Consider the following 16,614-nt stretch of genomic DNA (forward strand, 5'->3'; position numbering starts at 1 on the left):
GCCATAACGAAAGTGGGCAAAGCATGTTGAATGTGGCATTATAGCAACAGATGTGTTGAATGTGAAACAGATGTGCTGCACCCGTCAAAATTCAGCAACAGGTGTGCTGTGACTGGAACATCTTGAAAACCTAGGTTGGGGGCTGATCCTACATAATATTCCTATCTCATAATTGGCTGAGATTTCCAGGTGCTGAGAAGAATATGGATCCCTAGTCAATGACATTTAGGAAAATGTTATTGAAATTCATGATCAATGAACAATAGAGAAGAGACAGGAAAATGATGACCTCTGCTGGCACATTTTTATTTTTATTTTATATTTAGACTTACACTTTTTTTTTCAGAAGCAACACAAGGTGATTTACTTTAGGTATTTCACTGTCCTGAAAGGGTACTATCTAAGTTTGTACCTGAGGACCGGCAGCAGAATTTTAACTGCATTTTCCTGACTGTCAGCTGGCAGTCTGATTAGAAGACTACTATACCACAATTGCAAAGAAAGTTAGATTTCCTTGCAAATCCCAGATCTGCCAATGAAATCCCCTTTTATGCAAGTACTGATGTACATCCAGCTACCCAGAGGACAGTGCTGCAGAAGACAGAGTCATACATATGAGGTTGTAGGAAAGACAGGGGATCACTATGGCCTTTTTACAGCAGCCTCAGTAGCATAGAAATAAACAACTTTTCTAATGTTGAGAAATACAGACAGAGAGAGTTGCTGAACATGGTTAATTCTTTGATAAGAGAGGAATAGATGAGAGGTGCAGGGACCTCACTCTGAACAGTCACTGCACTTCAGGATAGTGCCATCTTTGGTCAGCAGCCACAGGATTCCCAGGTCATAAGATGCATGCTTGAATTGGTAACCACATGAATCCACCTGCTTCCAGGAGATCCCAATGGGGTTGCTCTTAGTGATTCCTTCCCTGAATGGAGAAGGAAACAAGATCTGTGTTAGAAGAGGATGGGAAGAAGCCATTTGCACACTCTCAACCTAGTTTTCCTCCTCTTACAGGAAGAGAGACCAGACTCCACTACTCACCAGTGTCAAAATTACCTCTTTAATACCTTAGACACCTCTCCTCCCCCATCAAAGAAACTGACATAGTGACTGGTAAAGCAGCACCCTTGCTCCTCCATGGGGCAGTCCTCTTTCAAGAACTGCTCAAAGTCAATAGCAGCATCATGGAAACGAAAAAAAACATGACATTTTGTGTTTTTTTCATTTGCTGATAATAGTGCACATTATTTGCTAAGAGTGTGCACTTTCCAAAAGAATGCCCTTTTTTTTTTTTTTTTTGCAAATTCCATTGGATTCTATATATGGCTTCCAAATTTGCATTCCCAAATTTGTGCATGTTACGACCTACACTCTCAAAATTGGGCTTAAAAGAAATGTTGAAGATATGTTGAGAATCCTGAACCCCATTTTCTGAAGCTTTAAACAAATTACAGAAAAATAGCTGTTTTATTGCTGATGCTGTTGAAATTTGAAAGGAACTGAGTGAGCACTTAAAACAGCACTGCACAATGACGGAATTAAATTACAAGCATTAAAAAAACAAATGGGACAAGCACTGTCTCCAGCTTATTTTCTTGAAAATATTGTCAATATCCAGGGTCAAACCTTAAGTGCTGAAGAAAAGGAGTTAGCTATGACATGGGTATTCAGAATCATGACAGAGAATCATGATGGATGATTAATTACTGGTAGTCTGTAATTCCAAATATAATAAACTTCAGAGCTAAGGGGGAATCATTCAAGAAGTATATCTTTGCCGATGATGTTTTAAAGAAAGTCACACCAGTGAACTAGTGGTGGTCACTTATTAAGCAGAGACTGTTGAAGTAATGATCTTACTTTTAAGAGCAGTAGCTTATTCTGCTGGCAGAAAGAATATTCACTTCCTTTGGACTCATTCATTCAAAATTGAGAAATCATTTTGGATCCAATAAAGCAGGAAAGCTTGTTTTTCTTTTCCAGATTATGAACAAACAAAAAGATGAAAATGAGTGAGCTACAGAAGACAGTATTTTAAGTTTTTATGTGTGTACCTGGCTGATAGCTCTAAGGCTCCTTTTACAATGCTACGGTAATTATTCTGCTATGGTAAATGCACCAAAGCCCATTCAGTTCCTATGGGCTTCATTGCTACTGCAACTTTGTAAACGAGACCCTATATTTTTTAAAAGATATTTTGTTTAACTATATCGCTTAACATAGATGTTTAAGCACATGAATACATATGCTATAATGTTGTTGTTTTGGTTTGTCCAAATTAACTTAATAAATTGGAGATAGTTCATCTCGCAATAATTTCATAATTATTTATGTTTTCTAATAGTATAAACAAATCAGTAATTTTTTTATATAACTGTAAAACTAATCTGAAAAGTTTTAGGTTTTTTTTTAAATGAAACCTTCATCTGGTTGTAAATATTAAGATTATACTGGCAAGAATGAAGCTTTTTGTAGAAAACCAGGATTTAAATCAAGTCTTTCTGACTAGTAATTTAAATTGATTGATTTAAATCAAATCTGCCCTGGGTTCAAGCAGATTTTCAAGCATACCTTAGTGCTGAGGCTTTTGATTGAAAGTTCTGCTACTGGATTTTGAGCTGCTACTGGAAAGCTTAATTTTGGGAGCCAAAGTCAGGCACCTACTGTAGTTCCGAAAATGTGCCTCTCGCAGACAGAGGCACGTCCTGTAAACAGTCAGCTGGCACCGGCACCTCTCCTCCTCCCTGGCACCTCTACTCCTCCGCGCCTCTCCTGTTGACCCCCCCCCCTTGCCGGCTCAAGGCCCCATCTTCAGGGCCTTTGCATATGGACAGACATCAACATGATAATGTCATACGTGTGCATGACGTCATCACGTCGACATCCATGCACTTCCGGGTGCCCTCGAGCCACAGCCACCTGTTTAGTGTATCATGGCTGGAAATAGTTTGTGAGACACTGGTGTACAGCATTGTGTATGTCTAGTAGCACTATAGAAATGATAAGTATTAGTAGCAGTCAGGGCTGTGGAGTCGGAGTCGAGGAGTCGGAGTCGAGGAGTCGGAGGAAATTTCGGGTACCTGGAGTCGGAGTCAGAAGTACAAAAAACTGAGAAGTCGAAGTCGGAGTAGGAACATTTATCTACCGACTCCATTTTTGAACTTGGCATACCAATCCCGAGCGATTCTTTCAGCTATAGCACCCACTATATACACAGCACAAATGTTGCGAGCAGCTTCTGCGGCCTTAGAACCTTGATTAAAAGCAAAAAGAAGGTGGTGTCGAAAATGCTCATTTCTCTCAACTTGACATTCCATTTTAACGATCTGAAAATTAACCAGTGCTGTGGAGTCGGAGTCGAGGAGTCGGAGTCGGAGGAAATTTCGGGTACCTGGAGTCGGAGTCTGAAGTACAAAAAACTGAGGAGTCGGAGTCGGAACATTTATCTACTGACTCCACAGCCCTGGTAGCAGTATGCTTAAAACATATTTTTGTAAGATGGTTTTTCCTGATTTAGTATAAGGACTTTTTTAAGGATCTGTATAAAGTGTATCATTTTGCTCTGTGTCTGGACAAGCAGGCAGCATATTCTCACAGATGGGTAATGTCATCCACAGAGCCAGGCACGGACAGTGCTAAAGTGTACTGTCACTTTAAGCTTTAAAAAGCTCTGAGACTGCCCACACTGTGCATGTGCTATTACTTTCTCGCCTGACACTGACTCATGAGGTCATCAGTTTTTTGCTTTCTGTGGAGTGAATAAGACATACCTGGACTTTGTCCAGTCAAGTTTGCTATCTTGCTTCACTTTTCACTTTTTTCTTTATTTCCTTCTTCTTAGTTGTTTTTCCTTTTACACCTTTAAATTTCTAACTGAAATTTCCTTATGTTCACCATTGGGACCTGTAGGCAAATTTGAAACCTTTGCCCCTACTGACGGCATTGACAACTTTTCGGCCTTCTTTTTACTCGACCCGTGGTGCTCCTGCTGGAACTTTTTTGATCTTCTAGGGCTAAAAACAACAATGAAACAACTCACCAACAAACAACATGTTTTGTTTTTGTGTCTTCATATTTATTTTTATAAGAAGAGATTAGGCCTGGTGTCGGGTACCTAGTAGTACTGATTCTTATCAATGCCGGTGAACATCAACATCTTCACCAGCGTGCAGGCATTTTCAGCATTGAGTCACTTGATGTATGCTTCTCATCGACTGTAGGGATGGAGATCTGATAAGTTCTGATCCAGGGCATCAGAACACAGGCAGGGTCGGCACACTGACCTAGGCCCTGTGTGCAGATCTAGGCCTGTGTGTGGATCTAGGCCTGTGTTTGGATCTGAAGCCCTGTTTCTCATTCCCTCTCCCTCCTGTCACGTATTCATTCTAAGCAAGGACAAGGTTTGCACCTTGAGACAGAATGCCGAGGCATTCCCCCCTCCCTGACTCTTGCCACTTATTAACCTGACATAGGTTTACTCTTATCTTATTTCTTATCTTGTTTAAGCATCCCTTATATGGGCAACAATCAGACTTTGCCTGAGCAAGGCTAATCAAGAGAGCTTAAGAAGCATGCATTATAACCTTTGGACTGTCACATGCCATAGTAAGATTTGATATCACATTCAAGAAGTGGACCTAGATATCATATCCTCTTATAAGTTAATGAATGAATAAATGAGGAAGCCTCAGCCCCACCACTCCTCCGCTGTAGTTTTTCCAACTGCGGGAAGAATTATGTGGTGCCATTCATCATTGGCTGTTCCACATTCATATATTATTCTGTGTAAATAATTTCTTAAATAAGTGTTTCAACGTTCTTATAAATAGTCTTAAATATTCTTATACTGCTCTTTTAAAATTTACATGCACTTATCTTTTGCATCAGCCAAAACCTGGGAGTCAGACCCGACATGTTTTGCGCCGTTACACTTTATCAAGGGTCTCCCGAGGTTGCTCCAGTAGGGATTTCAGGATTTCCCCAATGAATATGCATGAGATCTATTAGCATACAATGAAAGCAGTGCATGCAAATAGATCTCATGCATATTCATTGGGGAAATCCTGAAAACCAGACTAGATTGCGGCCCTCGAGGAGGGACTTTGACACCCCTGATCTATGGTCTAGCCTCGTGATTTCTAGACCTCTGCCTATCTATGTGCTGTATTGCCTATCCAGTATTACTATTCCAATACTTCCAGAGCAGTAATATTTTTCTATTCCGCTGTAACACTTTGGAATATAGCCAGCATTCTGCATTATTTTCTACTCTCTATGGAGTTAAAAAAAAAAAAATCCAAAGCCCAATAATGCCACCTTCTACCCTATTGCCTTAACAGCAACTCCAGTTTCTTGATTGCATGTTCCTACTCTTTCAATGAGTTATTTCACTCATTAATTTTAGGTTTCATTGATTACTTTCTCCTAAGTCTCTCTACTGCCTCAACACCCTGGAGTTGTGATTTTCTTTTCACTGCGGCTCCTTGTAACTTTGGGCAAGTCACCTAACTCTTCATTTTATTATTGGCATATGACCTCCTTCATACATTATAACCTACCATGCATGCGGTACATTCTACGCACTTTTTGCTTTCTTTATGCCTTTCCTACCATTTTTTTTTTTTTTTTTTACTAAATTAGGAAACGGTCCAATTTCTCTTGTTTAGTCCTCAAGACTCTAAGCCCAGTAATTTAGCTCAATATCTCACTTAAGCCCAAGGCCAAACACCTCACATAAATTCATATATTCTCTTCTCTGGGCTTCCTTTTCTTACTTCATTAACAGGAGCATTCACTTACTTCCATCTCCCGTTCACTATTGCTTCAGTAACTTTTGATCTCCATTTGCTCCAGCTTTTTGTTGGTCCCCTTTTTTCCAGCAAATATCTTGAGAAGTACTACTTTGTCTCTTCTTTCCTTGTACTTTTAACACTCAATAAATCTCAAGCACTGCTTCTATTCACTTTATAATACATACCAGAGCTCTCAAACAGTCTCAGAGGGAGTACTTCTGACGTATGGTCTTAACCCCAGTCAGCCAGTCTTTCGTTTCAACTTCCTCTCCATTCTCCCATCCATAGCATAAGAACATAAGAATTGCCGCTGCTGGGTCAGACCAGTGGTCCATCGCACCCAGCAGTCCGCTCACATGGTGGCCCCCAGGTCAAAGACCTGTGCCCTAACCGAGACCAGCCCTACCTGCGTTCGTTCTGGTTTAGCAGGAATTTGTCCAACCTTGTCTTGAATCCCTGGAGGGTGTTTTCCCTTATAACAGACTCCGGAAGAGCATTCCAGTTCTCTACCACTCTCTGGGTGAGAAGAACTTCCTTACGCTTGTACGGATTCTATCCCCTTCAGAGAGTGCCCTCTTGTTCTCTCTACCTTGGAGAGGGTGAACAACCTGTCATTATCTACTAAGTCTATTCCCTTCATTATCTTGAATGTTTTGATCATGTCCCCTCTCAGTCTCCTCTTTTCAAGGGAGAATAGGTCCAGCGTCCCTAATCTCTCACTTTATGGCAACTCCTCTAACTCCTTAACCATTTTAGTCGCTCTTCTCTGGACCCTTTCGAGTAGTACCATGTCCTTCTTCATGTACGGCGACCAGTGCTGGACGCAGTATTCCAGGTAAGGGTGTACCATGGCCTGGTACAGCAGCATGATAACCTTCTCCAATCTGTTTGTGATCCCCTTCTTAATCATTCCTAGCATTCTGTTCGTCCTTTTGGCTGCAGCCGTGCATTGTGCAGACGGCTTCATTGACTTGTCGACCAGTATTCCCAAGTCTCTTTCCTGGGGGTCTCTCCAAGTACCGTCCCGGACATCTTGTATTCGTGTATGGGATTTTTGATACCGAAATGCATTACCTTACATTTATCCACGCTGAACCTCATTTGCCATGTTGCTGCCCATTTCTCGAGCGTGGTTTTGTCACGTTGCGGATCTTCACAGTTCCCCTGCGTCTTCACTACTCTAAATAACTTCGTATCGTCTGCAAATTTAATCACCTGACTCGTCATACCCATTTCCAGATCATTTATGAATATGTTGAAGAGCACGGGTCCAAGCACTGAGCCCTGCGGCACCCCACTGATGACATTCTTTCAGTCCGAGTATTGTCCATTTACCCCCACTCTCTGTTTCCTATCCGCTAGCCAGTTTTTAATCCACATGAGTATTTCACCCTCTATTCCAGGGGTGTCAAAGTCCCTCCTCGAGGGCTGCAATCTTGTTGGGTTTTCAGGATTTCCCCAATGAATATGCATGAGATCTATTAGTATACAATGAAAGTAGTGCATGCAAATAGATCTCATGCATATTCATTGGGGAAATCCTGAAAACCTGACTGAATTGCAGCCCTCGATGAGGGACTTTGACACCCCTGCTCTATTCCATGGCTCTCAATTTTTCGAAGTAGTCGTTCATGCGGAACCTTGTCGAACACCTTCTGAAAATCCAGATATATAATGTCAACTGGATCAGCCTTATCTATCTGCCTGTTTACTCCCTCAAAGAAGTGCAGCAAGTTCGTCAAGCAAGATCGTCCTTCTGCAGCATGCTTCTTGCATCAGCGTTGGATTTCCCTCTAATGTCACTTCCTGGCCCCGTGATCTGGAAGTGATTCAGAGGGGAGCCAGGCTGATGTGAGCAACAGGCAGAAGTTGCTTTTGCTAGCAAAGATAATACAGAGGTAAAGATTTGGGAGGGGGAGGGCTGGCACGAGTGGGGCGGTTGGAGAAGTGCCAGCGCTCCCATGGACTTGACACCCAGGACGGTTCATACCCTTTATACACCACTGCTAGCCACCTTTAGATTAAGACATTTAAAAAAAATAATAATAATAATTTATATTCCGTATATCCTACAATTCTATGCAGACTACAAATTATTCAGGTACTCAAACATTTTTCCCTAACTGTCCCGGTGGGCTCCCACTCTATCTAATGTGCCTGGGGTACAGAAATAAAATAAGCCTAACACCACTCTATATATAGAGATGGCCCCCAACCAATATATTATTATTAGGGCTTCAGTTTCTAGCTGTTGGCAAATTGTGGAATGGATCTGAGCCAGTGCAGTGACCTGCTTAAGTTAAATGCTAGCATCTGAGAGGGCAACTTTCTTTCTCACCTGTGGTAGACCATGCCTTCGGCATTAACCCCGTACACTGTGCCCTCTGTCCCAGCCTCAATCATTGACAGCTTCCCTTCCACCTGTTGCCAGCGGGAGCCTTGGCACAAATCTGGTGAGGATTCCCAGCGGTAGAAGATATCATTGGCATTGTTGACACCCCAACAGCCTAGTAAGCCACAACTGTAGTACTTCAGTTTCCCATCGATTTGTACCCAGGGGATTGATGAGCTCTGGAACTTCACAGGGATGGCCCCGGTCTTGGACAAGCAGAAAATATCATCATTTGCATTTGCACCAGAGATGAACTGATCCCCACCTGCATCTATCTGCTTCAGAAATCCTGTAGAAGCAAAGTGGAAATGACTGGGGTCATTTTTGAAAGACCTCACTTCTTTGTCACAGAGTAAAAGGAAACCCAGATATAAACTGGCTTATATGGTACTGAAACAAAATCACACCACAAAAAAAGGAAACATTGGTCAAGTATTATAAAAAGGATAGCACATTTTTAACACATATTTTAAGTGTTATAATAGAAAAGTTCTGTCTGAAAAAGAATTATTTAGAAGGTATCATATTATGCTACCTGTAGCCCAGCACACTTAAGCAGATTAAAGTTTACTTTAGAAGGGTATAATCATCTACCTTTTTGCTACAGCAAAGTGAGTCTTCTATAAAGTTCGAAAGAAACAACAAACATATAACAAAATACATAACTTTAAATTAAAAACTTATTTGAGACAGTTTCAAAGAATGTGGAATGACATTTAGCGTGAGTCTATCAGGGTAAACTGCATCCAAGTACACAGTACTATCTATGCAAATTATCAGGGAAGATACACTGTCCCCACTACATTTCAAACAACAATCACACTCAATAGATTTGTTAAAAAAGCTTCTTGCTGGCTCTGAACAAACAGGCAGAGTTATAACAGGAGGCCAGACAAGCAGAGGTTTCTGCAAGCAATGCCTGGGGAAGAGGCAAATCAAGGTTGTTGTTTTTTAGATATTTTCCTTAACAAAGACTTACCTGGGATTAGGGCCCACTTGCCGCCCACCAGTCGGTAGATGTTGGCATCTGAATTCACACCCCAGACGCCTGCAGGACCCACACTGACGTGTTTCAGTGCACCGTTAATCTGTGTCCAACTATTCTCGTACCATGTGAAGATTTGGTCCACATCATTCACGCCAAAGACATGCCCATTGCCAGCGTCAATCTGCCTCAGATTACCCGGGATCTCAATACAGAATAATGCTACAATAAAAAGACAGGACGTTAGACCAGAGCATTACTCCTGGGCCCTCCCATCTTACAGATGAATGATAGCCCAATTCAAAAGGCAGGCAAACATCTACCAAGCCTGCATGCCAGCAACAATTTTGAAACGGGGTATCTTTTCTCAATGAAACTGCAGGGAAATACTTTTAAAACCAATAGGACGAAATATTTTTTTCACTCAGAGAATAGTTAAGCTCTGGAACGTGTTGCCAGAGGTTGTGGTAAAAGCAGATAGCGTAGCTGGTTTTAAGAAAGGTTTGGACAAATTCCTGGAGGAAAGTCCATAGTCTGTTATTAAGACATGGGGAAAGCCTCTGCTTGCCCTGGATCGGTAGCATGGAATGTTGCTACTCTTTGGGTTTTAGCCAGGTACTAGTGACCTGGATTGGCCACCATGAGAACGGGCTACTGGGTTTGATGGACCATTGGTCTGACCAAGATTTGTTTACAGAGACTTCTGGAAGTGAAATATTTCCTAAAAATAATCTTACAAAATCTGCAAGCGAGAAACCTAAGCAGAAACTAGTAGTGGACTTTTGCCTCAGGGAATTAAATTTCTGCTCACGTCTTGGTTAATAGAAATTTTAATTCTATGGAGGGTTTTTTGTTGGGTTGTTTTGTTGGGGTTTTTTTTGTTTTTTTTACTGTATTTCTGCAGCATTGGAGGAAATAAGTCCCTAAACAAAGGATATAGGGAGCAAGTTTCCAAAGCTTTTCTTCTGTAGGAAAATCTCAGCTAACCCTCACTTCCCAGACCTTGTTCATGTACTGTCCTATACTGTTTACCAGGGTTAGAAAAAGGGCTTATCTGAAGCTGGAGGGAAAGCGAGTAGAGGGAGTCTGAAAGTTTGTGTGAGGTAACCCTCCCATATGATGTTTCCCCTTACAAATGTGCTTACAATATACCTGCAGCCAGACTTCAAAACCACGAGGTTAGTGTAAAAATAGTCTTCAGGAAGTGTATATGAGCATTCATTTATCCAGAGTAAAGGGAGACATTTGGGGGGGGGGCAGGGTTGGAGAGGGGTTGACAAGACATACATACTTTATAAAATATATGCACAAATTAATCCCCAAAATTTATCTAAGCCAAAAACTAGGGGGTCCTTTTACAAAGGCGCGGTAGCGGTTTAACGTGAATACCGCGCATTAAACTGCCTGCCGCGCTAGTACATAATGCCTCCATTGACAAGGCGTTAGGATTGTAGGCTGCCGCGGGGGTTAGCACGTGATGAAATGTCTGATGCGCTAACCCCCTTAGCGCGCCTTGATAAAAGGACCCCTAGGTGTAAATATATGCATTTAAATACTGTGGGGTAAAGTTTAAAACAGGAATATGCACATGCTTTTTGTCCTGAACACGAGAAAGTATGTGTGCACTAAATATGCAGCCAAGCAGAAATAAAATGATCTTCTGACAGGATAATTTTAAGAACTTAATGGTATTTGCGGTATACAGGTGAGTTGTTATGTTTATGAAGCCAAGCAGAAATAAAATGATCTTCTGACAGGATAATTTTAAGAACTTAATGGTATTTGCGGTATACAGGTGAGTTGTTATGTTTATGAAGCCAAGCAGAAATAAAATGATCTTCTGACAGGATAATTTTAAGAACTTTAGGTACAAGTACAAAATGTATCTGGCAACATGTATAGTACAAGCAATTTTATAAATGCAGAGATTTATGTGTTTTAAAAGGGGGGGGGGTTGTTCTGGTGATCCCATTGAGTATACAAGGAAGCTAATTTTCATAAGAGAAATATATGTGTGTCTGGGTACTTTTACCTGCTGGCATTTATACCTGCTCAGAGTCATATAAAATCTTCCAACTACCGGTAACTTGCTTTTTGAGACCTGTACGACAAATCCTCTTTCTCATGGACAAAGCTCGCTTTTGAGGAAGGCTCTCTCCATTCTTTTCTGTATGCCCTGTTATAAATTTGCCATATACACAAGAAAATGGTGGTGTATGCATGATAAAAAAAACAACACTCTGTGGAGTGAGGATGTTCCTGAATGGACTTTATTTGAAAGTGTCAAAGTTCCAAAGATACACTGAAATCATCCATATAAAATAATTCCATCCACAAAGGCTTTCCATTGCAAATGCAAGCAGTGTCTCACTTCCGGCTCATCACATAATTGTTTCCTACATACTCACCTTTATAGGACCCCCAGGGACCCCTGAAGAAGACTTTTTGTCAAAACGTGAACCGTGCTAGGTCCTGTATCCCTAGCGGACTAGGTCCTTTAAGGCTCTTATGTGGATGATTTATTTTTATGTGGATGGAATTATTTTATGTGGATGATTTCAGTGTACCTTTGGAACTTTGACTCTTTAAAATAAAATCCATTCAGGAACATCGTCAATCCACAGAGTTTTTTTTTTTGGTTTTCTCTGGATTTTCTTCTTTGTGGATATTTTGGGGTCAATTCCTTTTGTTTTTTGCTGTATGCATGATGCCTTCCTGATCTGGAAATACAGATCATTTGGGTGAGTTTATAAAATCACCACATATGCTTGTATTTTTGCCTGCTGCAAAACCTCCCCAACCCCAAGAAAACCAACTGACAAGGGGGAGAGACAAGAAGAAACCTCAATCTAAGTTAATCGGCAAATTACACATAGTGTGAAACAGGAGAACCCTCAGTAACACAGCCACCCACTAAGGGAAAGGCTGTCACCGGCTGACACTCAGAAAGAGTGTAAACTGTGAAACATCCCCGGGTTCTTCCTGTAAGTGAGAATAAATCAAGTGCACCCCCAAAAAGTGCTACGTGTGAAAAAAGATTCTAGAAATCAAAAAAACACACTATGAGGTTAAGAAATTCTTGTCTCTACTCCTTGCCAGGGGGGCCAAACAAGGAAGGAAAGTGTCCAAATCTGTCCAAATCAGAACCAAGCCAGTCAATAAGTGGAAGTACTTAGCTTCTTTAAACTGTAGAACAGCCAGCCGATGTGTGACATCATCCGTCCAACGGGACTCCGTTTCGGGGGTGCACACCCCCTTCCTCAGGAACAACTGGACTGTAATGAGACTGGTGATTCCTCCGGCGTGGCTTGGAAAGTAAGGCAGAAATGCCATTTTCTGCCTTACTTTCCAAGCCACGCCGGAGGAATCACCAGTCTCATTACAGTCCAGTTGTTCCTGAGGAAGGGGGTGTGCACCCCCGAAACGGAGTCCCGTTGGACGGATGATGTCACACATCGGCTGGCTGTTCTACAGTTTAAAGAAGCTAAGTACTTCCACTTATTGACTGGCTTGGTTCTGATTTGGACAGATTTGGACACTTTCCTTCCTTGTTTGGCCCCCCTGGCAAGGAGTAGAGACAAGAATTTCTTAACCTCATAGTGTGTTTTTTTGATTTCTAGAATCTTTTTTCACACGTAGCACTTTTTGGGGGTGCACTTGATTTATTCTCACTTACAGGAAGAACCCGGGGATGTTTCACAGTTTACACTCTTTCTGAGTGTCAGCCGGTGACAGCCTTTCCCTTAGTGGGTGGCTGTGTTACTGAGGGTTCTCCTGTTTCACACTATGTGTAATTTGCCGATTAACTTAGATTGAGGTTTCTTCTTGTCTCTCCCCCTTGTCAGTTGGTTTTCTTGGGGTTGGGAAGGTTTTGCAGCAGTTATATATTTTTCCTCCCTTTACATTTTTGGGTTCTATTTTTGTGTATTTTTGCCTGGCATTATGTGCATTTTTATAAATAAATATTCCTCCTATTTTTCTACATTCTGACTTAGGCAGCCCTTTTGATGCTCAGCTTACTTTTATAAAATTATCTCTTTAATGTGCATTTTCAAAGTTGCACAAAGGCTCTTTATAGTGGAATTGCTCTATTTTTGTCAAAATCTTTATTTCTAGCCCTGTGAAAATAGAAGGATGCTTCTCATTTCCTGACACCTTCCCCCTGGTTTTATCAAGCAGGCACCATCAGGATCAATAGGGCATAGCTTTCTTGTGTTCCCTTCTGATTTTGCCTCTGATCAAAATAAGCCAAGATGTGTTCATTTTCAATAGCCATCAGCTGAATCAGCTTCCATTCCCATAGGATACCAGTCACAGGTTATAAGTAATTACATTTCAGAATGTGCCTCTTAAGAGAAGGCCTTTTAAATCATTCTGCTAATTTGTAATTTGAACAAAGTTATAATGAATGCCTAATTAATTGAGGGAGTTGGAAGAGGGCTTAAAGCGCTGAAGATCCTCACTGGGGGAGGGGGGTCCAGGGCCGCCATCAGGGCAGTATTACCAGTCCTGCATTCAGGGGCCTGGAGCTGACGGGGGCCCAGGCTCCCCCAGGGTCCTAGGCAGTGTTCTAAGGCAGGGGCGCCAGTAGCTCGCCAAGGCAAAGTGAGTCGATCTCCCAGGACTCACTTTGTCTTGGCGATCTAATCTATCGGGCCGATCAGTCTTCCTCTCCCCGACGTCAATTCTGCAGTCGGAGAGGAAGTTCGGGCAAGCCAATCGCTGCCTGGCTGGACGGAACTTCCTCTCCGACGGCAGAATTGACGTCGGGGAGAGGAAGACTGATCGGCCCGAAGCAGGGAGAGCATGCGTCGGCGTCGGCTTTGGGGCCTGTTATCCATTGGTGAGTCCTGTTCCCCGATGGCAGCGGCAGTGGCTTGGGGAACGGCAGGGAGAAAGAAAGAAAGGGGGCAGGCAGGGAAACAGAAGGAAAGAAGAGAAACAGAAAAAAAGAAAGGGGGCATGAAGAGAGGAAGAAAAAGTTGGGGGAGGGAATGAGGTGTGGAGGAGAGGAAGCATACAGGCTGAAAGAAGGGAAGAAAGATTGAATGCACAGTCAGAAGAAGAAAGTGCAACCAGAGACTCATGAAATCACCAGACAAGGTAGGGAAAATGATTTTATTTTAAATTTAGCAAAGTGGAGGCAGTATTACCACAGTTTTCAAAGGAATTTGCCCAAATAACTTAATAGTTAACTGGGTAAATTCCCAGAGATGAAAACTTCCCTTCACTTACTATGCACAGTTCTGAATTTATATCTGCTGTCTATATTTTACAATATGGTCCCCTTTTACTAAACCGCAATAGTGGTTTTTAGCGCAGGGAGCCTATGAGCGTCAAGAGCAGCGCTGGGCATTCAGCGCAGCTCCCTGCGCTAAAAACTGCTATTGTGATTTAATAAAAAGGATGGAGGGTATATTTGTCTATTTTTGTATGGTTGTTACTGAGGTGACAATGCATAGAGTCATCTGCCTTGACCTCTTTGAAAAAAACCCAGAATAGGAATGATAATTAACATTTTCTCAGCGTATAGTGTGCTTTGTGTTTTTTAATTTTATTGTTGGTAGATCATTTTGACTTGGTTATTTTAAAGTAGCTCACAAGCTCAAAAAGTTTGGGCACCTCTGAGCTAGAGCGTTGAAACTGTGCATTTCTATTTTATCCCCCCTTTTACAAAACTGTGGAGCATTTTTTAGCGCCAGCCGTGGTGGTAGCAGCTCTGATGCTCAGAATTCTATGAGCGTCAGGGCTGTTACCACTGTGGCTAAAATCCACACTACAGTTTTGTAAAAGGGTGAGGGGTTAGTTTGTGATGACATATTCCATACTAGGCGAAGGTGTTTTCTGTGTTCTGTGTGTTCGAAAGACATGGTTTTCTGTTAGGATTGACGGTGTAGGATTGATCTGTGCTGGTCTGGCTTGTTTAGTTTTACAATGGGTGTATTGATGTACTGCTCACTGCAATATGTAAGATGCTGCCTTTTCCTAGGAACTCATGTGTGACGTGTGGTTTGTTACTAAAAATCATGTTTTTCTTACAGATGGGGGATGCCAAAAAATGATGGGCCCCGGGTGTTACATATGCTACATACGCCACTGTATGTAAAGATACCAAAAAGCTGGCGTAGCAAAAACTTTAAGTAAATTGTTATTCTTCTAAGTTTTGAGTATTTAACCCTCCCACAATCTCATGGGCACTCGTTTCAAGTTTATTGAGATTTTGATTTAAACGCAATATCAAATATTTTCAATGCGTATAACAAAAATAAATTTGGGGAAATAAATGAAACCATTTGAACAATAAACATACAAACATATCCATAGATGATTAAAATTACATAAGGAGTACAAGGATAAACTACATTTGTTTAAAAATGCGTTCTCCGCGCCTGCTCATAAATTTGTTGACTGGAAGGATCCAGCAATGTGGCCAGATGCCATTCAGGACAAAGACAGAGAAAGAATTGTGCAATTTGGATTAATGATGGAAGATGATTTAAAGCAAATGGCACAGTCTATGAGTAAAGATCTTGACGGACGTTCTTTTTATGAATATCTCCTCTATGCCAAATCACCCAATGGACGTGAGAAGATTTTACGGGACTGGCTTAGGTGGAGCATTAGCAGAAAAGTATGTGTGTATTCGGCCTATGGAAGAAGGGGGGGGGCGTCGGGGGGTGTGTGTGTGCGTGGGGGGCCCAATAGGATTGCTCAGTAAGGGGCCCAGAAATTTCTGATGGCGGCCCTGGGAGGGTCACACAGAGGCTGTGATAGAACCAGGACTAGAACAGAAGTTTCCCCTTCTCCTTTTTACTTACCTGAGCTTAGTCCTGTGAGAAGCAGCTGCAGCAATAGCAGAGGCACCTGGAGATATGCCATTCTTCCCATTGCCTTCTTTGCTGTAACTCAATCCTTGAGATGTTGCAAGGCACTGGGTGAAGTGATTTATAGACCTGCCTGGACACAAACCCCACCCAAGGAGGACTGATAGGTCTGTGAACAGTAAAAACAAACAAAAAAAAGCATGAAATGTTTTTCATCTAATGTTAACAAGGCGGTGTCCCACTATCCCCAGAGCTGTTTGTGAGAGGTACTCACAGCCTCTTGACCTCTGTAAAAAGTGTTAACAATTGGGAGGCAATCAGCCAACAAAGTGGAACTGACAGTTCCAGAACGAGAACACACATTTTCTTAAGCCTTCTTACACAACTGTGCTGTGAGGTCTGAAAAATGAAATTACTTTAGGAAATTTGATGGCCCTACTCACAACACTGCCCTGGCAAGGTCTGCTTACTCAAACCCTGCTCCGCCATTAATATTAAACCAGTGGTCTCAAACTCAAACCCTTTGCGAGGCCACATTTTGGATTTGTAGGTACTTGGGAGGGCCACAGAAAAAATAGTTAATGTCTTATTAAAGAAATGACAATTTTGCATGAG

At 41.8% G+C, this 16,614-nt stretch overlaps 1 protein-coding gene across 1 annotated transcript; it reads right to left on the bottom strand.

Annotated features, from left to right (window-relative positions):
- Nucleotides 1–285: 285 nt before the first annotated feature.
- Nucleotides 286–16,150, bottom strand: LOC117345762 (fish-egg lectin-like). Its single transcript, XM_033914881.1, has 4 exons — nt 15,994–16,150; nt 9,170–9,397; nt 8,137–8,479; nt 286–931 (listed from the first exon to the last, which is right to left on the bottom strand). Exons 1-4 carry the CDS (start codon nt 16,061–16,063, stop codon nt 778–780), a joined length of 795 nt encoding a protein of 264 aa, XP_033770772.1. The 5' UTR covers nt 16,064–16,150; the 3' UTR covers nt 286–777.
- Between the last annotated feature and the right edge of the window lie 464 nt (nt 16,151–16,614).

Source organism: Geotrypetes seraphini, chromosome 11, assembly GCF_902459505.1.
Source record: "Geotrypetes seraphini chromosome 11, aGeoSer1.1, whole genome shotgun sequence".
NCBI classification, from domain to species: domain Eukaryota; kingdom Metazoa; phylum Chordata; class Amphibia; order Gymnophiona; family Dermophiidae; genus Geotrypetes; species Geotrypetes seraphini.

Excerpts from the sequence above, each read along its gene's own strand:
- LOC117345762 (XM_033914881.1), bottom strand. The coding sequence starts at position 16,063 with ATGGGAAGAATGGCATATCTCCAGGTGCCTCTGCTATTGCTGCAGCTG. Across the intron at positions 9,398-15,993 it reads TCTCACAGGACTAAGCTCAG|CATTATTCTGTATTGAGATC; the intron begins GTAAGTAAAAAG and ends TTTTTATTGTAG. Across the intron at positions 8,480-9,169 it reads CAAGTGGGCCCTAATCCCAG|GATTTCTGAAGCAGATAGAT; the intron begins GTAAGTCTTTGT and ends TTGCTTCTACAG.